General features: G+C 57.3%; 8 protein-coding genes across 8 annotated transcripts; 3 read left to right on the forward strand and 5 right to left on the reverse strand.

Annotated features, from left to right (window-relative positions):
• Positions 1–192: 192 nt before the first annotated feature.
• CMQ_4755 (DNA mismatch repair protein) lies at positions 193–2414 on the reverse strand (the record flags this gene model as incomplete). Its single annotated transcript, XM_014312911.1, has 3 exons — positions 193–2091; positions 2144–2323; positions 2406–2414. 3 exons carry the CDS (start codon positions 2412–2414, stop codon positions 193–195), a joined length of 2088 nt encoding a protein of 695 aa, XP_014168386.1.
• An 846-nt stretch (positions 2415–3260) lies between these two features.
• On the forward strand, positions 3261–3812 carry CMQ_4259 (uncharacterized protein; the record flags this gene model as incomplete). The annotated part of the gene is made up of 1 exon (XM_014312415.1): positions 3261–3812. One exon carries the CDS (start codon positions 3261–3263, stop codon positions 3810–3812), a length of 552 nt encoding a protein of 183 aa, XP_014167890.1.
• Positions 3813–4087: 275 nt separating this feature from the next.
• CMQ_4352 (uncharacterized protein) lies at positions 4088–5959 on the reverse strand (the record flags this gene model as incomplete). The annotated part of the gene is made up of 1 exon (XM_014312508.1): positions 4088–5959. One exon carries the CDS (start codon positions 5957–5959, stop codon positions 4088–4090), a length of 1872 nt encoding a protein of 623 aa, XP_014167983.1.
• A 47-nt stretch (positions 5960–6006) lies between these two features.
• CMQ_4630 (uncharacterized protein) lies at positions 6007–7095 on the reverse strand (the record flags this gene model as incomplete). Its single annotated transcript, XM_014312786.1, has 1 exon — positions 6007–7095. One exon carries the CDS (start codon positions 7093–7095, stop codon positions 6007–6009), a length of 1089 nt encoding a protein of 362 aa, XP_014168261.1.
• A 954-nt stretch (positions 7096–8049) lies between these two features.
• CMQ_4885 (ribosome biogenesis protein) lies at positions 8050–11677 on the reverse strand (the record flags this gene model as incomplete). Its single annotated transcript, XM_014313041.1, has 2 exons — positions 8050–11468; positions 11521–11677. 2 exons carry the CDS (start codon positions 11675–11677, stop codon positions 8050–8052), a joined length of 3576 nt encoding a protein of 1191 aa, XP_014168516.1.
• Positions 11678–12348: 671 nt separating this feature from the next.
• On the forward strand, positions 12349–13239 carry CMQ_4331 (isopentenyl-diphosphate delta-isomerase; the record flags this gene model as incomplete). The annotated part of the gene is made up of 3 exons (XM_014312487.1): positions 12349–12514; positions 12593–12931; positions 13007–13239. 3 exons carry the CDS (start codon positions 12349–12351, stop codon positions 13237–13239), a joined length of 738 nt encoding a protein of 245 aa, XP_014167962.1.
• A 1361-nt stretch (positions 13240–14600) lies between these two features.
• CMQ_4792 (n-acetyltransferase) lies at positions 14601–15542 on the forward strand (the record flags this gene model as incomplete). Its single annotated transcript, XM_014312948.1, has 3 exons — positions 14601–15128; positions 15216–15272; positions 15351–15542. 3 exons carry the CDS (start codon positions 14601–14603, stop codon positions 15540–15542), a joined length of 777 nt encoding a protein of 258 aa, XP_014168423.1.
• Positions 15543–16631: 1089 nt separating this feature from the next.
• Positions 16632–19142, reverse strand: CMQ_4333 (c6 zinc finger domain containing protein; the record flags this gene model as incomplete). Its single annotated transcript, XM_014312489.1, has 4 exons — positions 16632–17592; positions 17674–17887; positions 18166–18173; positions 18334–19142. The coding sequence occupies 4 exons, from the start codon at positions 19140–19142 to the stop codon at positions 16632–16634; spliced, it is 1992 nt and encodes a 663-aa protein (XP_014167964.1).
• Between the last annotated feature and the right edge of the window lie 5713 nt (positions 19143–24855).

Here is a 24855-nt window from a genome sequence, read left to right on the forward strand (position 1 = left end):
AGAATGATGGCAAAGGCAAGAACTGGAGTCTTTTTGTATATTAAAACATGTTCCGCGTGTGATCGGGCTTCCTCTCGCTGTACTGTCTGTGTTTGATTACATCAGCAGAAGCTTACATACACCAGAGGCTGCCAGTGGGCGCTCGTGCGACATAGAGAAATACAATAGCAGATTATGAAGCTGGGGAGCGGCTCAACAGCGCTCAAACACGCGATAGAGGCCCTTGAGATTGGCCACCTCGACCAAGCCTGCCTGCATCAGCGACGCCGTACAGATCAGCTGGGCCTTGAAGGCCGGCAGGAAGACGTGTTCGACTGCATGGCGAACATGTGCTCGGCGGGCCCGCATTTCGCCATCGCTGTCGTCGCCGTCGCCGTCGTCGTCGTCAACACCGCCATCGTCATCGTCCTCGTTGGGCAGCTGCTCCGGCACGTAGAAGCGGGCCAGCTCGCGCAGCAGCGTGTCGAAGCAGGCCTTCTCGTCCGTCCAACAGACGGCGGGTCCGAGACGGAGGAGGAAGTGGGGCAGCTTAGTCAGCGGTGGGGTATAGCCCTTAATCAGCATAGGGATGCTGAGGAGTTCGCCGGTGGGCGTGAGTTCGAGCGAGAAGTATTCGAGCAGCATCTGGCGGCGCTCGACGAGCTGCGCGAGCACGGCATCGACAGCGCTGGTGTCGTCCGGGCTAGGCGTATGGCCATCGTTGCCGGGCGCGAGCCGGAGGGCCATGCGCAGCAGCTGAGCGAGATCGAGCGGCGGACTGAAGCGGATGAGGCCAAAGTTGCCAAAGTCGTTGAGGCCCAGCTGGTAGAACAGCTCGAAGCAGGCACGACCGTAGTCGAGGAGGTACAGCTTGACGCCGCTCTGGATGGCAGCCAGACGGCGCCGGTCGTCGACGATGCCGACAAAGCTGTAGTGGCGAAAGAGGTCGGTCAGGCCGCCGTGGGCGTCGGCGACGACGGCCTCCTTGAGCTCGCGCACGCTCCTGAGCCAGTTGACCGATGGTTCGCGCTCGACCACGTCGTATGCGGGCTGGCGACCCGGATGGACCGAAGCGTCGGATGGGGCGGTCTCTGCTGCTGCAGGACATGACACGGTCATCGGTGATGTGGGCGTGAACATGCTGGTGATCTTGCGCAAGTTGGAGTCTGTCCGGACGAGGTTGTTCTCGTACGGCCGGGCCGGTGTCTTCTTGACGGCCAAAGCCGGACTGGGAGCGGGCAGTCGTGTGGGCAAGAGTGTCTGGGTGGCAAAGGTGCGGCTGGTGTCGACGTCGGCCAGCTTGGAGGCGATGTGGTCGCAGACGGCGCGGGTGATCTCGTCCTCGTTCAGAAAATGGACCTCGCGCTTGGTCGGATGGACGTTGACGTCGACGCGCTGCGGGTCGATATCGAGACTGAGGTAGACGAACGGATGGCCGTGTCGGGGCAGAAAGGTGGCATACAGGTCGTCGAGGGCCTTGCGGATGTTGGCCGACTCGACGCAGCGGTTGTTGATAAAGAGCAGCAGGGTGGTCCGCTTGAGGGAGTGGTTCGCGCTGGAGGCTTGGCCACGAGCCCGGAAGCCCCAGCGGACGTCAGCCGTGTCGAGGGCGAGCAGCTCGGCCGCCATGGCGCCGCCGTAGACGTGGCGGATGCGATCGACCGTAGTGGCGACGGCCGGGACGGCGATGCTGGCGGACGACTCGCCGTGCTTCTTGCAGGAAAAGGCGACGCCGGCGCAGTGGACGGCGTAGCGGCCGAGCATGTCGACGATCTTATTGTGCTCGTCGGCGGCGGAGCGAAAGGCACGTCGACGTGTCGGCACGTTGTAAAACAGGTCCTCGACGGCGATCTGGGTGCCCTGGCGGCCGGCCACCCGCTTCGGCTCGGCGTCCTGGCCCGGCTTCGGTGGCGCCAGACGGCCGGCCTCGTAGCAGGCTCGCCAGGCCGACACGTCGTCCCGTGTTCGCGTCGTCACCGTCAGATGGGCAATGTGACTGATGCTGGCCAGCGCTTCGCCCCGGAAGCCGTATGTCGCGATCGAGCCGAGATCGTCAAACGTCTGCAGCTTGGACGTCGTGAAGCGCTCGCACAGAATCGGCAGGTCGCCCTTCTGCTTCATGTCAGCACAGCTTGGACAGACGACCAGACGGAATGGCCCTCACATCGATGCCGCATCCGTTGTCCGTGATCTGCAGCAGCTTCAGGCCGCCGTCCTTGACGAGCACCTCCAGCATCGTCGAGCCCGCGTCTACCGCGTTCTCGACCAGCTCCTTGAGCGCGTGCACCGGCGCGATGATGATCTCGCCCGCCGCAATCTTGTTCACCACGTCCGGGTCGAGCGCCTGCAACGTCGGTCAGCAGAGACAGCACGGCCGGGACGGTGCACGTGGCGGCTTGCCTTGATTCGCCGCGGCCCCGACGCACCCACACCATCGTCCGCCTTTCGCTTGGTCCCCCTCGTCTCTGCCTCGAAATCCATCTCGCCTACAATGACGAATGGCCTCAATACAGTCGGTGGCGATAAGACTCGCTGTGCTCGGAAAACTGCGCCTCCACGCTCACCGGTCAGACAGAAATCGGCTGCATGCAGTGTCGCCCACTCCTCTGGCGCTGTGCCGCACCGGCTGTCTCGCGGATGATGGAATGGGATCCGGCGGATGACAAACGGCAATTTCCTGTCACAAATCACACTTGCAGTATCTCTTTTGCATCGTCACTGCTCTGCAAGGGAAGGAAGTCGTTGCATAGTGGTCGCGACTTCCTCCATGAACGCGTCCCCATCCGTCATGTGACCCACTTTTAAAGCCGGAAGCCAGGCACTGGCACTGCACTTCTGACATGTCGTTACTCTCATTGTTGCCTTGCGATCCTCTGAAAACTAGTCCCTTTGGCTGGACGGTCTCCACCATGTGGTCTCTCAGCTGAGCCGCAAGGCCTCCCGTTCGTATTTCGTATCGGGGGAAAAAAAAAACAGTCGGTTCGTCTCTTTTCTGATGCCTGTCATTCCTTCACGTCCACTCATTGGTCGGGCTGGACTGCTTGCAGGAGGCCCATCGCTTCTTCGACGGACGTTTATGCACATTTGGTCTGTCCCTAAAACAGACTTGTGCCCGGACACGACGTTGGGAGGAGAAGAGTAAGCACACGTACGCAACGAGCACATATAAAGTCGGTTGTGCTGTCCTTGCAGGCTCCTAGCTCCTTTTTCACACGACCAGCATACACCCTGTCTTGCTTGTTGCTGCTGCTGCTGCTGCCACTACTGCCCAACACGTCACGATGCCGCGAAATAGGTCCGGCTCCAATCCTGCATCCTCGGACAGCTCGAGCGATCCTGGGCAAGACAGCACTCTCCTCCCATCGAAATGGCTGACCGAAATGATGCCACTCCGAGAGGCCCCCGAGTCTCAGCCCCGGGGGTTTATGTTTCTTGACCTGGACACGCTATCCGAACCCGGCGAACAGACATCGACGCCGAAGGGCCAGCAGACGATCAGACAGAGCAAGAAGGCCATCGACAGACTCGAACGCGCCCTGAACCTGCCAGGAACCAGCAGCTCCGATGCGCTTGCACAGCCTTCACGGCCCTCGTCGTCGTCGCAGTCAGTCCTGGACGAGCAGCCGGCCGCCAAGAAGCGACGGACATCGTCGCCCTCAGCAAGTGCGCGCATCGAAGCTGCGTCGGCAGAAACCACCGCTCGGCCGTCTGCCTCAACCCGAGCTGCAGCACAGCTGGTCCAGACACCGCCGATTCACCAGACTCAGCAGTCCAAAGACTCGCCTTCGAGACAGCCGAAACGACGTCGCTCTCCCAGCCAGGATCAGCACTGATGGCCGTCATCGATGACAGCAGACGTCGGAACGTGTCTTGTATACCCCTGACGCTTACCCTTTCCGTTTGCTTCAATTCTGTCCTAAAGGTTCACTCTATTGTAGACTTGCACGTGCAGACGGACGTTGGCTTGATTGAGACGACAGCGCAGCTAGGTTACATAGTACATAACATAGCCTCAATAAAGGGTTGATATCCCGTCCTTCCAGTCCTTCTCCCAGGCGAGTCGACTTGTCCGTCTCTGGCTCCTGGGACCACAAAAAATGTAAGGCACTTACGGCCGGCGAAACCCAACGCCCGGAGGCATAGGCGGCATTCCACGGCCATCAAAGGGAAATCCCATCCCGTCTGGCGGGCCTTGGAGGCCTTGGAGGCCCTGAATGCCTTGGAGGCCCTGAATGCCCTGGATGCCCTGGATGCCCTGGAGACCCTGGAACCCCATGCCCGGTGGCGGCATGAATCCGGGCGGTCCAGGATAGAATCCCGGAGGCGGTGGAGGCATGTTTCGTGGTGGGCCACCCGGAATCCCGTCCTGCGGGAACGGACCCTGCTGCGGAAAGTTGGGAGGAAACATGTTTGGCGGGATGTTGTGCAGGCCCATGGCCGGCATGTTGGCCAGATTCGGCATGTTGGCCATGTTAGCCATGCTGGCCATGTTGGGCAGTCCTGCCATGTTAGGTCCGTTGGGCATGTTGGGCATCTGCTGCCGATTTGGCGCATTGCCCTGGAGGCCGACGCCAAGTCCAGGTGGTGGTGGAATCATCGGCTGTTGAGGGCCCTGCTGGGACTGCTGTTGTTGCTGTTGCTGCTGCTGTTGTTGTTGCTGCTGTTGCTGTTGCTGCTGTTGCTGTGGCAGCCGGCCACCACCGCCGACCTGGAGGAACGGTGGCAGCTGTCCATGCTGCAGCACCTGCTCCAAACCCGGAGGCGGTGGAGGACGTTGCAGAATCTGTGTCGGCTGCGTCTGCTGGCGACTCTCCACTTCCTGTCGGGAATACTGCTCGTCCACGTACTGAGCCGGACGCATCTGCTGTCGCTGCTGGGGTGGGCCGTTTATCCGCTCTCTCTCACGGGCAAAGTCGGCTGCCATGTCGGCTGCCCGGTCTGGAATCGACGGAATGTTCACCTGCTTCCGCGGCTGCGGCATCCGCATCAACAGCTCTTCCTGTCGCCGCGCTTCACCCCCGTTGCGCATCAACTGCACAAGAAAGTCGCTCTGTGCGCTTGAAAGAGACCCGTTGGGCCCTGGCCCGGAGGACCGCAGTCCTTGGCCGGGCTCCAGTCCTGGTCCAAGTCCGGGTCCCGGCCCCATCCGGAGCCCTGCTTCCTGGCTGGACGCGTGCTGTCGCTGGGCCAGCAGTTCCTGGATCATCTGCTCGGGACGCACCGATGCCGGCGGCGACTGGTTCGAAGATAGGCCTGACGGACGCTGCATGAGCATCTCGTGCAGGATCTGTTGCGGCAGGGGAGGTCCCGGAGGTGGCATGCCGCCCCGGAACCGCGGGTCGTCTCTCTGCTGCTCTAGGCCAACCTGTCGGGGAGGGTACATCGGGTTCGGCGACGCTATCGTGCTCCTCTGGCGACTCTCGTGTGTCGCCGGCACACCTCCGCTCGAAGGCTCCTGGTAGCCACCAACACTAGGTGGAGTTCCTTTGCTGGCAGACGGAATCCCTGCCAGATTTCCCACGGTTGCAGCTCCGGGTGATGCACTGCTGCCCTGCAGTGTCTGTCGCTGTAGCTTCAGCAGCAGGACCTGAAAGGCTTCCTTCTCGGCTGCATCGGGCGGGGGGATTGGCCCCGGTGGTCCGCCGGACGGCGGCGACTGCTGTGGCACACTGGTGCTATGCGTTGGGGTATCTGTCTGTCGCCGGTTGTCTTCCTGCGCGGAGAAGAAAGACGTGAAACGCGACGCCCCCTTTGCCTTGGCTGCCTCCTTCTTGGCTTCGGCCACACCGCCGGCAACGCTGGCATCCTCTGCCTTTGAGCTCTTGGTAAATTGCTCGAAAAATCGGTCGGGGCCATGGTCGATGGCCGGCGCCGGCTCTGGTCGAAACGACTTGTTGCCGGCCTCACCCTCGCGAGGCTCGTCTGGGCTTCCAGCCTTTTTGGCTGTAGATCCACCGCTTCGTCCTTTCATGGCCTCCATGAACCGCCGCAGATCCTCCTCCGTGTGTCCGCCACTACCACCCCCAATCATCTCGTCTTCCCCAAGGGAGCAGGCTCGTCAAGCCACTCGGGCTCCCGTTCGACCCGGTGCTGGTAATGATCTCGGTCCCGGTCCCGGTCCCATCGGCGGTCGTGGCCGTTGCCGCCACCACGTTCGTTGTGGTTGTTCTTCTCTCTGTAATTATCCATCGGCTGGAGATCAGGATCACGCTCCCGCCAGTTCTTTGTGCGGTCAATACGCTCTCGCTGGCTGTTGCGTTCCGTACGGTCTGTACGATCCGTACGATCCGTTCGCTCTGGCCGTTCCTCCGTCGAGCCGCCATTGCTATCCTTGAACCAGGGTCCTCGACCCCCCAAGACGCCATTTCGACGGGGTCCATCGTTTTCGTCCCCGCCGTCCCGGTCTCGCGTCACATCACGATCAAATGTACGGCGAGGGCGGTCTCGACCACCGACATCACCATCGTCTCGCTCTCTCGGCTTGCCGTCACGCCCAAACCGTTCAATGCCGCCGCCACTGACGCCACTACCACCACCGCCCATGCGGCCGTGGAACCGCTCGGCACCTTCGTGGCCGAAGCTCTTACGAGGCTTGACCGTGCTCCATCCTTCACCGTCTTGGTCTGCATCGCCCCGGCGCCGGTTATTGCGGCCGTCACGTGTGCGATCACCGTTGCCGTTCCCATATCCCCCGCTGCCGTTATTAAAGTTGCTGGCATCCGATGCATCGTTTCGTCCTCGCACTCCGAACCGGTCCCGCGTATCCGCGTCCCGAGACGCCCGGTCCAAGTCCCCAGCAAGTTTGATTCCGGCAGTGCGAAGGGATGTTGAGGCAAAACCCAACTTGGGAGGACCTAGCACGATTTCTTCGGAGCCTAAGCCGCCAATTAGCATGGAGGGGTCCGGACCGAGGCAGCAGGCGGCAGCAGGCAGCATGCCACATGCAGAGCTCTTACCGGACGCATTTCGCTGATTATGCCGATCACCTGCGGGCCGGCGATTTGCAGCATCTAATGGAAGGGACACATCATTGTTCTTGGGCTTGTCGGTGGCTGTTCGAACCTGCGTGCGCGTGTAGTCTGTTGGTTGCCTGTACGCCAAATCAAACGACCACATTAGCTGCCAAGGCCAGACTGGAGATCATACAAAGTATGTGGTATGGTTGTGGATACACAAAATGACTCTTGTATATCAAAAAGGAGGTGGGTAGTTTCTCACCCCATCCATTGTTCAGGAGGCGGCAGATTGGGCGGCTTGACACATAATGGCGATAGACGGAGGCGAAGAAGTGCTTCTGGGGTGTACCTGGAAGCCATTGTTATAGGGGGAAAGAGAACATTCGAGTTTGGGTGGTAGAGCAGGGTCAGCGCTTGCTGCCCTTTTTGGGTGAGGCTTCGTTCCGGCCGAGGGAGAGGCAAATATAGGCCGATAGATACAGACTCGAGGTCCAGAGCGGAAGGGGGCGTCGAGTTGGGCAAAGCAGAGAGGCAATAGGGCCAGATGGCGGTGAGTGTTTGCAAGACGGCCGACAACTTTCCAGATGGACGTAGAGAGGTCAAAAGTAAGAGGGAATCGTGGAGAGGCGTCCAGAAGAGGACAAAATTTAGGCGCGAGGGCTAGCCACTGCCAATATTCGGCGTGTGCGATGCGACGCAGCAGGACGAATACTCGACGTGCTCGCGGTGCGGTGAGGTCAGCTGGATGGGATCGTGCAGAGATGTGCGCAGAATGTGCTTTCAAATGGCTTCTTCCTCGTTGTGTGTGTGGTTTTTTATGCGTTTGTTTTTATTTCTTTTTTTTTGTGATGCTTCGAGTCGGATGAAAATGGCAAATGGCCTAAGCAGGCAAGATGGTTTGGCTGGCAGGAGCGACCGATAGAGTCAGGCGCCCCCAAAGACGATGTCGGCCAGCCAGTCTAATCCGCCACCTAATGGGTGAAAGCACGTGGTCCGTGCACAAAGTGGAGGTCATGACTAATGATTCCCCTGCGACCAAAAAAGGACGTTCCAACAATCTAACACGCTTTTGAACATTGCTACTCCGTATAAGCCGACCATGCACACCACCCTTCTATGAAGTACGTAAATTACGGATGCTTTCCTGTATGCCGTGCATGCTCCAGTTTTCCACGCGCTCCTGGTCGCTGGTTTCCCACAGCCTCTGCAGGAGTGCCCGAACAATGCGTGCCTCCTCTCCGTCGCCCTTGGCATCTGTGGCACGTTCTGCCGCCATGGGCTTGTCGTCCTCGCCGGCCGCTGTCGCCTTGCGCGCAGCAAGCCAGCTGATGATGCCGGACCGCGTGATCAATGTGGTGCTGCCGCCCTCGATCGATGCTGCCCGGCACAGGATCCGCAGCACCTGTCGCCGAAGTGGGAAGCGCAGGTATGGGTTCGAGGCCACCGACAGCATGGTCTCAAAGAGTCTCCGCGTCCGGAAGAGGCCGACGTCTGCCGGCGTCCGCAGGCTGTCGAGCAGATAGGCCAGCAGCCAGTTAATCTCGGCGTAGTAGGAGTCGTCTTCCGTCGGCCCGTCATGCACAATGTTGTGCACGAGTGGGAAGTTTCCGAGTCGCCAAATCGGGCCGGCCGTCAAGAATGCGTTCACCTTGCCGTAGAGCCGGTGCAACGGATTGCGCAGCGCATCCAAGGCATGGCATGCAAACGACAGGATATGGCTGGGCAGAGGCAGGTTCGCCGTGTCCTGGTCGGCCGTCCATGCCCGAGCAGACGCAACCAGCTCGGACAGCAGCAGCCAGGTCTGGTCCTTCTCGGCATACGTCGACTCTCGGATCTTGGCCGCCATCTTGGCCAGGTTCACAAGCGCCTCTTTCCGTATGCTGGTGTGCTCGGATGCCAGCAGCATGATCAGCGATGCCGCATAGCCTTCTTCGACCAGCTCGTCGGCCGGCCGATTGGCCCATTTGGCGAGTGCTGCGTTGTCCAGCTCGGAAACCGGCGCCAGCTCCAGCAGATCCTCTAATGACTCCTGGTCGTCCAAGTTATCTTTGGCGCCTCCTGCCTTCTCGGATGTCTTGCTGTCGTCCGCAGCGGCATCCTCACCCGACGCCGGACTCGACCGTTCTTTGGCCTTGGAGGACCGTTTTGGCAGGCCTTTAGCCAGCTTAGCCGCAGCACGTGATCCATCTGGGAAGGCACTCGAAGCTTTCTTGAAAATGGGTTTGAGAGACGTTTTGCTGCCGCTGCAACCCTCAAAATACCGCAGAACAAAGTCGGCAAGGGAGTTCAGCGTGGCTTCGCTTGCACCGTTGGCAGTAGCAAAGGACAGCTGCTCGGCTATGGTCATCGTGATCGGATCGACTGCATCGCCGCTTTTCGCTCCCTCCCCGGAAAGGTCTTGCAGCATTTCAATGTACTTGATCGGAGCCATGGCACAGCGGACGGCACAATTGTCGACAAACGTCCAGACAGAGTCGGTTGAGGGTGTTGCACCTGTTTGTAGTAGTTGCTGCAAGCTGCCGAACAGTGCTGACAGGCCAGAAGAGCCGGCTGCAGACAGCACGATTTCCTGCTCTCTTGCCACGAATTCGAGCATCTCTCGAACTTTGTTCAGAACCAAGTCGGCAGGCGCTTCTGTGTAGACCTTGACGAGCGCCACAAACGGCGACGTAGTGAGGCCTTCCGCCTTGGAAAACCACCGCATAGCCGGCGAGTATCCGGCAATGGCCAGGAGATTTTCGAGCTCCATCAGCTTGAGCACCTTGTCCTGGGGTGAGCCTTCGTACTGATTCGCCTGGCGAAGTACGGTGAAGAGAGAGGAGGACACGTCAAACCTGGCCAGTAAGGCCACCTGGGGGGTGACTTCGTAGCAGAGACGCAGCACGCGGCTGGCCGCCTCGCGGTAGAGAAGATCGTCTTCGGCAATACCCCGGTAGGTGTTGATGATGTCTTTCATGGGCGAACACCGACGGCAGAACTCGTCGATGACCCTGCGAGAAGACTCCGCCCAGAGGGACTCGGCCGGGTAACTCTTTGCGGCCTCGTCGTGCATCTGGAGAGCCGCGCGAAGCTTCTCGAGGGAGATTGCGAGCAAGCGGACGGCGAAGAACGGGGCCAGCTTCGACTTGTGGTTCAGGCAACGCCCAAGAATCTTCTGTGACAGGGGCAGGGGAAGGATGTTGTCCACGACGACCGAAGTCGGCGGCGGAATGTGTGCATACTTCTGCCGGCTGCCAAAGTACGGGGGCAAGTCCACGCGGATGGTATTGAACAAGAGCGTAGAGAAGCCGACCCAGGTGGCCGAGATCTTGGGCTCGAAGGTGAACGACTTCTTGTTGATAAAGTACCAGGCTATGAGCTCTGGGGCTTCCTTGAAAACGGCGATCAGCAGCTCGCTCTGCCGCGTGCTGTACCACGGCCGCAATGTGGCGATGAGGTCGGACAGAGCCAGATTGTGCACAGGCACCTCGTTGATAAACTTGTCCATCCACACGATTCGGTCGAGACCACTTCCGCCTCCGCTGCCCAGGGGATCTGTGTTGGCTGTCGAGACAGTTGATGGAGCTGTGTCCGGCTCTGCGCCCTTGGGGTAGCAGCCGTACTGGTCTCGCAGAACACCCGCGGTTGGCGACGTGCATGCGTGCAGCAGAAACTGGTGAGCAGCATCCGAGACGGAAGTCCGGTTGGCTCCACCAGATTCCTCGTCATCAGCAGCCGCGCTGTTGTCGTGTGCATAACTGTAGAGGCTGGCAATCTGAACGAGCGTTGCCGAGTTGAGCAGCCTTGCCTTTACCATTCTCGACAACTTCCTGTCGCGCATCACATGGCTCTGCAGGCTCTCCAGAAGATCATGCACCACGTACGGTGGGTCGTCTCTGATCGTCCTCGTCAAGGCTCCGACAATATCGCGCTGAGAGAGAAGTTCGGCCTTGGCCTCAGGGTGGAGGAACTTGAGAGTCGCCAGGAAGAATCGGACCGCGTTTGTCCGCGCCGATGTCCTCTTTGCGTCTTCGATGCCTTCTCCCAGGAACTTGATGCCCATGTTCCGGGCCAGCAGGCGGAATGTGAAGTTTCGCGCACGGAAAAGGGCCTTGGCCACGGCACCACCATCAAACGTGACGACCTCGCGCAGCATGCGCAAAGTCGGTGATATGATAAACTCCTTGCTCTTTTCGGCCGACAGGTTCTTGGCGATCAAGTCCAGCTGCTGCGGCAGAAGCAGCGTGCGGCAGATTCCGAGGCCAATGGGAGCCAGCTCGAGCACATGTGATATATACTTGAGCAGCAGAGCCAGCACCACGGGCACGGCCGACCTGACGCTGTCGTTGTCCAGTTTTGCAGCAAAGCTCCAGCTGTCCATGATATCTGCGAGAAAGACGGGTTCGGTGTTGTCTGCATCATCGCCGTTGTCACCGTTGCTCTCCGTCCTCGGACTGGTCGATCGGAGGTAGCCATGCAGAATGGCGACATCTTCTGGCGTGCGCTTTTCGGCGTCATTGATGCGGTCTAGAAGCACTTTGAACGATTGCAGTCCTGCGATTGAAATTAGCGCCCAGCTCCCCAGAACAAGGGAAAGTTGGCTCACCATGGCGAGCCTTCTGGATGTCCTGGTCAAAGGACAGGAGCTGCATCAGTTGTCTCGCCGAGAGAATGGCTTCAAACGTCGGTGCCTCGTGCACCACTCGAATCCTCTTCCTGGCTACACCGTCTCCTTCCGGAGCGGTTGACCTCCTCTTCCGCATATTGGCTCGATTTCTGGTCTTCCAACGGGGATATGCTTCCTGCAACCGAAATGATCCTGCCGGGCGAAAAAAGAGCTTAGTTGCTAAAATTTTGGCGGTGACATATTCTGCCGGCCTCGACCGCCTCCGATAGCATGCACTTACAGTCCGCCCAATGCATTCTGCCTATCGCGGTCGTTAGCGAAGCCGTCATGTATCCAGTGGGCAGCCGAGTCTGCGCACTGGGCTTGATAGCATGTTCCACGATACCATTGAATTGGTGGGCTCAGCCGGGATGGGAGCAACCCCGCTTACTGGATGCAGCTAGTGCATCTGCCAGCTGACCGATGGCTCAACGAACATAATCTTACTTGTGCCCGTCTCGATGCAGAAATATCGCCAGCAAGTGACCTGTCTCTGCTCTCCCGTTTTCGTCCGCTTCTTCTGTGCCGCAGAGACTGAAATCGAGTGATTTCTATTGGCAGCCTTCCTTACTGCCTCTTTCCCCTATGCTCAAGCCCATCTGGAGACAGAGCACCAGGGCTGCCTACAACTTGCCGAGAGCAGCACCGATCCTGAGAGCTTTCTCTTGCGCAACATTCAAACGCCCCCTCCTCTCTTGCGATTTTCACCCTTACCGCCGCGCAAGCATGTCTACAACAACAACCGTAGCGACGACCACAACGGCCACGATGACGGGCATCACGGCAGACACCATCCTGAAGCTGTTCCCAGACATTGACACCAGCGGTGAGGCCCTCGAGGGCCATGACGAGGAGCAGATTAGGCTGATGGACGAGGCGTGCATTGTTCTGGACGAGAATGACGCCCCAATTGGCAAGGCGAGCAAGAAGATCTGTACGTGTCCTGAGAGAGAAGGGGATGCAAGGAGATGACGCATGTGTAAGAGACAGGACGATGACTAACAAATTCCAGGCCATCTTATGACCAACATTGACCGCGGCCTGCTGCACCGGGCTTTTTCCGTCTTCCTGTTTGACGAGCAGAACCGGCTGCTGCTGCAGCAAAGGGCAACGGAAAAGATCACGTTTCCCGACATGTGGACCAACACGTGCTGCTCGCACCCGCTGGCCATGCCGAGCGAGACCGGTGCCACACTTCCAGAGTCGGTCGCCGGCGTCAAGCGGGCGGCCCAGCGCAAGCTGGACCACGAGCTGGGCATACCGGCGGCGCAGGTGCCCATCGACGACTTCCGCTTCCTGACTCGCATACACTACAAAGCGCCTAGCGATGGCAAATGGGGCGAGCACGAGAGTATGTATTTCTTGCTTTTGTTGTTCTGTTCCAGTTGTCTTGGTTGGTCTTGGTACATGCTGACTAAGCATGTAGTCGACTACATCCTGTTCATCAAGGCCAAGGTTGACCTGGCGGTGAACGAAAATGAGGTGCAGGCAACGCGCTACGTGACGCCAGACGAGCTCAAGGCCTTATTTGAGGACCCCAAGCTGAGCTTCACGCCGTGGTTCAAGCTGATCTGTAACTCGATGCTCTTTGAGTGGTGGCAGAACCTGGACTCGGGCCTGGACAAGTTCACCAATGAGCAGGAGATCCGGCGGATGTAGACAGCGCGACTGTCTTTGCTGCACGGCTGTTCTACTTCGCCACTGCCGGCCATGTCTCTCTGCTTCCGTGCGCCCGATATCCGCTCTCCACGCTGGGAGCACTGCAAAAAAAGAAGAAACGATGACGAAAAAGAAAAAGAAAAAGAAAAAAAAGATACCTGCCACCTAATCCTTGTTCCCTTTTTTGCCTGTACAGAGCTGAATCCACCACGCATGCGTCTCCCGTCCTGTAAAGTGTCACGCGCCAGCCAGGAAAAAGAAAACCATGCATATGAGACCGGAACATAGACGAGAAAGCCGAATCTGCCACAGCCACCCATCGCCTTCTCTCTCCACGCCCTGTGCGACAAATCTGTGCGAGGTGTGAGACTGTAAGCCAATCTCGTGCAACCCCGGCCGGCTCCCAGCGTTTCTGCCAACACACCGACGGCCACGTAACAGGCCCTGCTTGGTCCAGACTAATGCATGATCGAGAGTCCCAGAGTCTCCGAGTCTCAGCCAGCAGCACCACGTCTGAGCCTTGCCGAGGCCACGCCTGTGTCTGTCTGCATACGAGGACATCACCTGAGCAACGTGCATGTGCTCGTACACCGTTCTCCACCGTCGTTCTGCTCTCCCGCCACAGGCCATCTCTGTCTATGCTCAGCTGTCGGCCATTCTGTATGGCGTCATGCAGTATGCGGCCGAAAGGGCGGTCTCTCTCCCAAGCCTCGCAGACAGTTCATCCTCTTCACGTCCAGAGTCAGGTGTGCTGCAGTGCGCCAAAGCTGCATGCTGTGGCCCCCCTGCACGCCATGTTGTCCCATTGCTGTCGTATCGTCCTTCAGGGCCGTTGGTTGCCCGACGGCTCCCCAAAACCGGTTGATCGCCCCTTTTGTCGTCCTCTTGCCCTCTTTCTCCTTCTCTCTCCTTTTCTTCGTCTGTAGCCTTACCATCTTGTCACTTTCCGTATTGCAGACACCAAGATACTGCAAACCCATCAAACTTGTTGGGGGCATCCTCCAAAACTCAGCTGCCTCTGGTCCATTCGTATTTACCAAAGCAACACCTTCACTCTGCCACACAAGCGACGTCTGGACTGCCTGCACTTTGCTTCGATTGCACCCCGAATCTCTCACAGCTCTTATCTGCTCCTCTGCACAGATAGACGAATGTCTCTTGAAATCCGCACATCCCTCCACTGCCTTCGTCATCCGGCTCGCTTTATGCCCATTTCACGATCGCAACTCTCGAGAGAGCATACAGGAGACGGCATAGAAAATATAAATTAGACATTAGACGCTCTTCCGTATGTGGCAGCACCTGGATCCCGCTCTTCTTCCGACAGCGAAACTGACATTGTATTTCAGACGAAGCCCAGCATGGCGTCGTTGAGCAGCAGTACCACCATCACGACCGTTTCTGCCTCCGCCGTCTCGGATGACCACGATCTGCCGGTGCCCCCGTCTCTCGTGCCGGCCCAGTGGCAGGACACCGTGCGGGTCATCGGCATGTCGGAGTGTCGCGAGGCCGCTCTGTCGCTGTCGCACGCCTTTGCCGCCGATGCCTTGTCGCTGTACCTGGTCCCGTCCGCGGACGAGGAGCGAGGTCCTGGTCTTGGTCGTGGCCGCGGTCGCGGTGGCCGGCTTCACTCAGCCGAGGACCGCTGGCGGCTGCACGTCAACATCATGACCTACATCGTGGCGTCGGTGGCACTCAACGGCATCGTCACCACCATCGGCCCCGACTACGATGGCGTGGCACTCTGGCTGGGCCCCGGCCAAAGCGTCGATGGCTGGTGGACAAGCCTGCGCAGCGGCCTTTGGCGTCTGCACCTCCAGCTGTCGCCCGAGGGCCACCGACGCTACTACGACGAGCTGATGCCGCTGCTGCACCAGACCAAGATCGAGGTCATGGGCGGTGGCAGCGGCAGCAGCAGCGGCAGCAGCTCCAAACACGCTGACAACAGCTACTACCTGCTGTATCTGGGGACGAAGCCCAGCGCCCGACGTCGCGGCTACGCCCAAAAGCTGCTCGAACACGTGTTTGTCAAGGTGAGAGAGGCGGACCGACGGAGAAGAAGTCTGGGAACGAAAGCAAGCGTGGGTCTTTGTGCTAATCCGATTGCCAAGGCCGATGCAGAAAAACGCCCGATCTACCTCGAGTCGAGCTCCGCGACCAACAACCGGTTCTACAGCAAGTTCGGCTTCGAATACAAAAAGGACATCTCCCTCGTCCGCGGAAAAACGCCAGTCGGCCTTTCCATCATGGTTCGTGGGCCGCAGACGGCCATCAGCAAGAAGCTCAGCGTTGAGCACGTATAGACTGTTTGCTACTTAGATCTTGTCTCTTCTTTACTTAGTCGTCTTGTCTGTCTTGTCTCTATCTTACTTCTCCTCTCATTGCCCAACAGATTGATATACCGTAGTGGATATACCGTAGTGGGACTTTCTCTGCTCGTTTTTGAAATACTTTTCTTCTCAACCCTCATTTTCATCATGTTCACTATGCGTGCTGGCTGGCACACTTTAAGGATCTTGAAGCCCAATAGTGGGCAAGACATATCCGGTCTCTCATTGCCTCCCTATTCTAGAAGCTCGGTCTCGGATGATAATAGTATAAGAGCTACCCACAATATCCATCATAAAGACCACCGGTAAAAAAACAGAAATCAAATATAAATCCATAACCAACAAGCGCTCCCCCAGGATATGGCAAAACCGAACCCGAGTGCAAAATCCAAAAGTCAACCTAAAGGGCACAAACAGATACCAAATACCGATTGAACAAAAAGGGGACATGAAAATTAGAAAGCATAGATCAGAAGAGGAACTACCCTGGAAACTCGAAAAACTGGAAAAAAGCAGCCCAACAAAAACGAGCAGAGAGATCTCCGGCACAACTAAACGGTGCATATTGCTCAGCTATTCCGCCCCTTTTATAGTTCCCTATACCCGCACCCTCCCCCCTCCCCACTGAGTCCAGATCTTGCCCTCCCAAATATGGCTGCCAACAATCAATGGCATTGCGCGCTTTTCCGATAAGAAAGTCATAACGGCCGAGATCAAGAACAAATAACAAAGGTTGGTATCTTACAACATGCTCCTGTAGTAGATCTGCTGCACCTAACAGACAGGCCACAGTCCCAGAAGTTCGGGATCATGGGAAGCAAACCAAGTAGAAGAACAAACTCGAAGGAATAGGAAATTCTATACCAAAATGCCAGACTGATACCGCCGTTCGCTAGCATGCTCCCCCCTTTTGTATTCTCGGACCGGCAATACTATGCAATAACATACTCAATCAAGCAAAAGGTATGGATGTCGGTTGAATCAGCGCGTTCTTTAAAAGTTCGACACCTAGAAGTGTACTCGTTCGAAGAGCTTCGGTCTCGGAGTCGTTGTCTTTTGATGTCAACGGCTCGGGCGTCTGTCTAAAGGCTCCGGTTTGTCAATCAGTCCGCCTATGTCGACCCGCGTCTTGTCGTCTCTCGTCGTGGGAAGAAACTCCAACGGTCTGGCTTCGTGTCGGCTGCGTATCGGTGGCAGCTGGTAGCTAGATGGTGGTTGCTGCTGATGAGGCTGTGCAACTAGGCCTGGCGCACTTCTTGGAGTCTGATAAGAAGAGGGCCCTGCCAGATACTCAGATCTACTCGAGAAGGCGGAATAGGTGGAGGGCAAAGCGGGGCTGAGGACCGCCATCACTGGTCCCGAGGGAGGCGGTGGGTGTAGAGCAGGGCCCGACCCAAGATCGGTGGCGAGCCTTGAGCGGGTAACGTCAAAGGTTGCCGCCACCGGCGTCGAATGGGAAAATGCTTGATGCTGAGGTGGATGCTGCAAGGGCGGGTACGCGTATGGCACTTCCCGCGACTGTGGCGACGGCGTAGGATGTCCGAACGACCGCATTTCCACATGTAATAAGAGGACGATAAAGTATATCGAATCTTGTTTAGCCAGTCCGAATTGCGCGCGGAATCCCCTCTGCTGGCCATCCTGAGATCGGAACGTGATATACTCCGGCCGATCCAACGAGAATCGGGCCATGTCGTCTGAACTGAATCCGAGAGCCTGGATGACTCTGTCTTGTTCTCGCTCCGGAAAAATTGGTGGCAGATATTGCGGGTCTTTTCGTCTTCGTTCGTCATGCATCTGGTGCAGCAGTGTCTGTAGGCTTCTGTCGTCCGCAGGTAGAGTCAAATCCCGGAGATTCAACCCAATCGTATTTTGGTGCCCGACAGCATCTGAAAACGAGCTGGACGCCTTGGTGATCCCCAGATTCATGGTAAGATAGGCAGCTGGCACGGGGTGCATGGTAGAAATCGAAGGAGGAGCCGAATAAACGTTTGCTTCGGCCAAGCCACCGCGCTCGATAAACCTTGGAGCCATAAAGTCAGCAGGCTGAAACTTTATTATCCTGTGTGAGGAAGAATTGCTTCGTCGCGTTGCGATACCGTACCCTGTGCCCATGGATGAAGGGGATTGTCCATATAGAATCTGCGGCCTGTGCAATGCCGACTCGGCCGGATGCCCGCCTGGGCCACCTCTCCCTGAAAGATCGTACCTCAAGTCCCTCTCCTCGCGGAGTCGTGGACGTCCCCGTTTCTTGTGCTGAACGTCGACACAGGCATCCTCCTTGTTGTTGCTCAAGCAACGAGAGCAGGGCCGTTGTGCTATCTCGCGTGTTAGTTAGTGTATAAAAACTTGCGGGCCAATTCAGCCTGGAAAGAAAATTCAGACGCCGCCTTGACAACGAAGCACTCGTCTAGACAGGGTCGAGAATCGAATGTCTGTGACAAGGGGTATGCACCGAAGGATAACGACAATGGGAGAGGAAAGATGTTTATGGTAAAATCGAGAAATTGATCGCTGTGCAGCAAGGGGCGGTTTTAAACCAGCCCCTCGTCGCCATGGGGTAATAAACACTGGACGATTAATTGGTCGTACGTACAATCACACCTGCAAATCAAAAGCCACTATGTCAGATCATCGGCATTTCAGGGAGGAAGCTGGAAAGCGGGAAAGAACGAAAACAAAAACGGAAAAAGCCAGATATAAAATCAAAAGCACAAAGGCACGGCACGTCCTCGATCAAACCAGGCGTTGGGAACTGACTTACCGCAGATGGGCTCTTTTGCAGGGCACGCAAGCGGATGCCACGTGCCCTTTGGTCTTTCTCTGAGACTTGGGAGAGTCAAACGGCTGGATGGAATCCTCTCTCCCCGAAGGGCCCGGAGCGGAAACTGAATTCGGAGAAGGAACTTGTGATGGCGGTGGCGGCCGGCTCGGGACAGAAATGGGGTAGCCTTGCTGCATCGGTCCCGGACCTGGCAAGGGGGGCAGGTAAGGGAGGTGTGCCGGCATTGCTGGGTCCAGGAGCTGTGGCGAAGCGTAGGCGGAAGAAGACATCGAACGGGGGTCAGAGGGATCTTCAGAGCGAGAATAGAGCGAGTACGGTCTCGGATACGAGAGTGGCGTTTGCGTTGGCGGTGGTGGTGGCTGCTGCTGCTGATATTGATGCTGTTGCGCATGTGAGTGTGGGTGTGGATGGGCGTACGAATCTACTGAGGAACGGTGTTGTTGTTGTTGTTGTTGCTGCTGCTGCGGCTGCTGTATGATAGCAGGTCTGTGGACGTCTGCGATGCTTGCTGTCGTCAAGGCAGATCCTCGATAGGCATCGTGGCTCGTACTCTGTTGTCGTCCCTGGCTCCAGCCACCAGCCTCGTGAGTTGGTTTGGACGGAAGTGGAGGAGACCCTGACATGGGCGGAGACGGGTAGGCCTTCGCTCGAGCAGCACGTTCCGACTCTGCCCGTGCCCAGGTCAGGTCCAGGGAGAAGCGTGCCAGATCTAAACAGTCTCGGCGCCGGCCGAGCGAGGTCTGTGGCTCTGCGAGACGGAGATGATACGTCGATGTTAGGGTTTGCATGGATGTGGCAGTAGCTGTGATGTCCTGTGGTCTTTCTCTTGCACGACGCAGTCAGGGCGTCTTCGGACACGCGGCGTCGGCTTCGCAATGGCGGGTAGGATTGGAATATCTCGCGGCTGGCGAGATGGACATTTAAATCTGACAACAGCACTGACCGCCCTCGGGGATTCTGGCGCATGCCTTGCCGTATCGAGGAGCTCTTGTGCTAGCACGCGGGTCAGAGGGGTAGGCGAGAGCGAGAAAAACAAGGTGGTGTGAAGTCCGAGTTGAGGGGTGTGGCCTTTTGGTGTCGAGGCCGAGAAATGTCGAATGAACCCGGGGGTCGGAGCTAGTGAATTGTGCTGCGTCCGCCCAGAAGAGAGCGAGGCAGAGGTGAGCTAGGTCGGCAGGCCGGAGGGGCGATCTGGCCAGACGCCGGACAGATGCGCGTTTGATGCAATCCCGGCGGAGCCTCGATGAGGTCGTTGTGTTTGGGGCAGAGAAGCAAATCCGCGGTGACCAAAGTGGAGATTGCAGCGGGAGCAGTTTGGCGTGCAGAATAGGCTCACGGCTGTTTGGGCTGTCCTTGTCCACGTGAGTGTGTAAATATTGGTAGGGAAGGAGCGAGTGGTGGTCATTCCCCCTGATGCTGCTCAATCGTATAGCCTGGTTATGCTACAGACCTGTTGCCTATTCCGCTGGCAGGGGCCAGTTGGAGAGGATGCTGATCTTGACCATGGGAAATGCGTCCCGTCTAGAAGCTATCGTCGAGGAGCGAGTCCAGAAGCTAGTCGGAGAATGCACATGCGGGCAGACGCGAGAAGCGGGCGGCGGCGGAAAACGAGAGTGGTGCGAGACGGGATTGATAGAAGCAATAAGTGAGAATGGTCGCTGGCAGTCGAGGAGAACGGATGGAAGAGAGATACAGGAAAAGGGGGTGGGGAGGAGAGGGGGGGGACAGAGGTGGAGGAGGGGGGGAGATGATGGGATGACGACGAGACAGCTGTGCCGAACGGTCCTCTCTCTTCTCCGTCACCGGTCTGGTCTGGCAAGAAGGCAGACGATGGCGAGCGAGGTTAAAGCTGGGACGACCTGTGATACGACATGCCGCTGTGTTCCTGGCTGAGGAAGCTGGTGGGGAGCTGCAAGGAGGTCACCAGACTTATAGGATATGTGCCGGCCGTTGTCTGGCCTGGGTGCGGCGTGGGAGAAGGGGGGAGAGCGAGAGCGAGGGAGAGAGAGAGAGAGAGAGAAAGAGAAGGAGGAAGAATGAGGCCGTGGCAGGACCAACGAGGAATAATAAAACCAGAGCAGAGCAGGCAAGAGACAGAAACGGCAAGGTGGGCTGTGATCCTATGCAAGACAGCGTTTAAACGGGGCGACGGGTCGCGGCTCGTCTCTCGCTCGTTCCCAGAGGCTCGTGCTAGTCGGTTGTAGTGGTGGGACTCTTTTGGAGCCGGGAGAGCCTTTGCTTTTGTTGCCGTACTACTAGCATGCACGAGCAGCTCTTCTGCGGTGCTGTTGGAAGGGTGGATCGGTGGTAGCTCCAGAGAAGGGACGCACTGGTAGGGTTGGTGTCGGTCGGGTCGGTGGCTCACGGAGGTTGTGCGACTCTAAAATCATCGGCGCCTTTGACATGGGGGTGGTTTAACCAGGGTCACGCTTTTGCTGCAGGGTTGACATCGAGGTAGGGAGAGGGGAGGGGGGGGTTTACTCCGTACGAGTATCCGTATGAGCAAGCGGGCCTCTTTTTTGACCCCCCTCCCCGGACCATGCTGTTAATCTGCTATATAATCAGGGCATTGGACAAGTCGTCCGCCAAGACTTCCTCTTCGGTCCATTTTGGCCCTCTGGCTGCAGGTAAACGCTCAGCTTTGCCTCTAAACCTCGTTGGAGCTATCCTCTCTCTCTCCTCTCACTCGTCTTTTCTCTCTCCTTTTCTCTCCTCTTCTCTCTCCTGTTTTCCCGTCTCTCCCCCTCTTCTCTCCCTCAGTCGTCGCCACCACACCCACACGTACTGGCAAACGACCACAGAGCTGTTCAGCCCACACAGACACCAGCTCCCTCCCACACACAAACACATGCACATATGCACACACACACACACACACACACACACACACACGCGCGCACACCCCCTCCCCCTGTAGACTACCACACCTAACGCGCTCGACAGGGCCAGGTGGCGAGTGCCCACCTTGGAAGGATCCATTCTACGATCCGGGGTTCCTCCAGCTTGCATTGGCCAGATGGCCGTGTAGCACGTAGCTTTACAGTCTCGCGTTTGTCGATTATGCATCACTGGCTTGGCCAGCAGCCGGCGGCGACAAGAAGGAACAGAGTACAACTTGTCTGATTGCTTTATGCTTCCCCTACCGTTGCCACCCCCTGGTCTTGTATGCAGACAATGGCAGACCTTGCTACTGGAAAAAGTAGCAGCAATACGGGCAGTGTGCCCGTGATAGCATTGGGAGTGGGCCTTTGGTAAGATTTCAGTTGAGCTGCAAGGCACAAGGACAAGAGCCAAGCAGCCGTGCTTCCTACGACATAAGCTCATGATACGAGCCCGGGGTCTCGAGCGGCTCAAGCGCCTTGTGTGATATGTAAATCATTAGGTTTGGCCTGGTGTGCCGGTGAGAGTTTAAAGCTGATTTACTTTTTGTGGGAAAAGCCGGAGAAGAACATGGGGCTGGCTACTGTGCTCTCCCTATTTTTACCCATCTGTTCTTTTTGTCTCTTTTCGGGAAAAGGGGGGGGGGGGGGGTTCACTTCATTTTATTTCTGTCTCATTGTGTCGTAGGCACCATTCAAGCTCAAACAAGCTACGGCAAAGCACTCAATTCGGATTTCTACAAATTATTGTGGGGGCCAGGGGCACCAGACAACAGACAACGAGACGGCCGGGCAAAGTGAGGCAGAGCCCGAGAGGAGAATGAGATACGAGTCTTTGTAGGCTTCAATCATGGAATCTTTTTCAGACGGACGGAGTACGACGTACTCGTATTCTTTTGCCCGCGGAAAAGAAGTGCTGCTCTCCACCCTTTCTCTCCACTCCACTCGGAGCGAGATGAAGAGGACGGCGATCTGACTAGAGCAGGAAGAAGCAACGTCTTAGGGTGGAAGGAGGTTCGCTCCGTAGATTAGGACCACCACTAGGACCCATGACGTGTGGTATTCGGATCACACTCCTCGTACACATCCGGCTGGTGTGCCGCCACCTCGCTTGAGGGCTCGGGGAGATGAAGGGGGAAGGGGACCGTCCACCGGCTGCTTGTTTAAGATGTGCGCGTATAGTCGTAGCTGGTGCAGAACCAGGCCGAAGCCTGGCCCGTTTCTTCTAGGCGCCGTCGGCATGTGGGGGGGTGGCAGAAGACAGATTGGTACGACGTACGACGGTTACAGGCGAAAGAAACTAGGGTAGGTTCAAGTACTGACCAGGGTCCGACCAGGGGCTTATGGCAGGCCAGTGACTTTTTTAACAGTGCGCGGTACAAATTCGTACCCTAGTAACTTACCCTTGTAACCTCCGTAGAGGCGAGAAACGGGGAAACGAGAACGAGAATCTACCCTGTACCATGTAGGGGGACTACATGGTAATAGAGCAGGCACAATGTCTCGGTGGCGAGCCGCAACGGGAAAGGGCCTTGCGACCATTTTTCTCGTGCATGTGTCTGGCGATGCAAATGGGGGGGAAGGGGGGGTGGAGGGGGCATACCTTGCCAAGGAGTTTGGGACAGGTGGGAAAGGAGAGAAGGATGTCGGAACGAGGGAAGAGGGAAGAGGGAAAACGAGGGAGGACTGAAAGCCGGCCGGCCTGCTGCAGATGCAAGATAATACAGGGCACCGCAAGCTAGCGTGCTGGCTGAGCTGTCCGACCGGTACGCAATACGGTAATGAGTTGCATGAGCACCAATAGGGAAGGGGATGAGGAGGGATTACATAGCAGGCATACGCAGCAACAAAAACTTGTCAGCAGCAGACGACAAGCCCAGCCTAAACGCTAGGCAGGGTCCCACCTGCCTAGCAAAGAGGCATGGCACCACCCGCGCTGTCCCTGTTAGGAAGGCCCCCGGAAAGAATCTAGCCAGGACTCGCGAACCTAAACAAATGTGGTTGTGTGTAGGCGACCAGGGCAGCTGCCGCTGCCGTTGCCGCTGCCCTTGCAGCCCTTGCAGCACTGGCTTCTGGCCCTTTTCTTCTTACTTTTTCCGTTCCTAATCTTTACTCCGTACATATCTTACATACGGAGTAGTAGCTCGCAAACCTTCTACGGAAGGCGTGGCCAGCCAACATAGTGTATACCCCACACCGAATGACTCCGCAGCGAAGATGTACTCTTACAGTATCTTTACTCCGTAGATTCGCAAAAGTGCAGCAGCGCGACTTTTTCTCCATTGTCCGGATGCCGGCGCACGGCCCGTTCTTGCCGTCCTCGTCTTGCTTCCTCGTAACGTCTCCGGTCGGCTCCAGAGTCCTCACCGACACGGTCCACCACAGCAGAGCTCTGTTCGGCATGTGCCCAAATCCCGAGTCCTCTCTCCCCAGACTGTTGAGACACATTGCCATGCAAGAGGCCTTATACGGCAATCACTAAGCTCTCCCACTTCCTCAGCCCTCTCCTCCTTGTGAGACACGAACGCTGTTATTGTGTATCCGACCTGCGCAGCAATGACGAAAAAGCAAATGCGTCAACTCAGCATCCACTATCTGTTCGCTTCGGCATCACCGTTGCGATGAAGGCTTCTCGCGCACTCCGTACATAGTAAGATACCTAGTACAATGTGATACTCCTCGGGTAACCCTAGCTGAACTTTACATGAGCCCACCTGCCGAACGGAAGAGCACAGGACAGGAGAAAAGAAAATAAAGAAAAAAGGGGGGCCGAAGGTTGCATTCTTCCTTCGAGGGGGTCACACGCCGTACAAGTATCACACAGCTCACTGGCCGAGCTGGCGTTCTGCTCCGTAGATGCGCTATGTACGACGTGCTCCGTACAGAGGTACCTTACCCTGCACTTTATGCAAATCGGCTAGCGCTGCAGCGCACGAGGCACCGGCCGCATTCTGGCTGGCGGAAGCGGGACTCGATTCGGTTTCTCGACTTAGTCCAAACGGGGGACACGGGGCTGTCGCGCACCAGTGTGTAAGCAGATGGCCAAGTACTCTGCATCTTGCATCTTGCATCTTGCATCTGCATGCAGTTGATATTGTGCACGTCGATATATGTATGCCGAGGCTGAGCTCCGACAAGTCCACCGGCAGTTGTCCAGAAACCTTTGACCGCTGGTCGGCTCCTCTTTCGTCCTCGCCTGTTTCAGAAAGCACAGATTCCCAGCAATCTGTCAAACGAGCAATAACTGCGCAATTAATCTTGTGGCATGCCGCGGGAAAGTGGCGGTGCTCGGCCCCCCCAAAAAATGGAGGGTGCTCCGTACAGCAAGCTGCTGACAGAGAACAAAAATACAGAGGTCCAGACGGGCCTACTACGCCGTATGTATGGCGTGGGACAGCGGCCTTCACCGAAGTTATAAATTATATGATTAAATTTGGAAAAAAAGAGAAAAAAAGCATGCGCATACAAGAGACTCGTACGAGCGTGTCGCCGTTGTATGCGGAAAGGTAACCCTGCCCGCTTACGACATAACGGCGACAGCGCACAGAGCGCCCCCGGCCCCTTTTCCAGTGGCTCAGCTCTGCAACGCACCCGGTTCAGTACCGGGCCATGAGATGAAGCC

This window comes from Grosmannia clavigera (assembly GCF_000143105.1).
Source record: "Grosmannia clavigera kw1407 unplaced genomic scaffold GCSC_97, whole genome shotgun sequence".
NCBI classification, from domain to species: domain Eukaryota; kingdom Fungi; phylum Ascomycota; class Sordariomycetes; order Ophiostomatales; family Ophiostomataceae; genus Leptographium; species Leptographium clavigerum.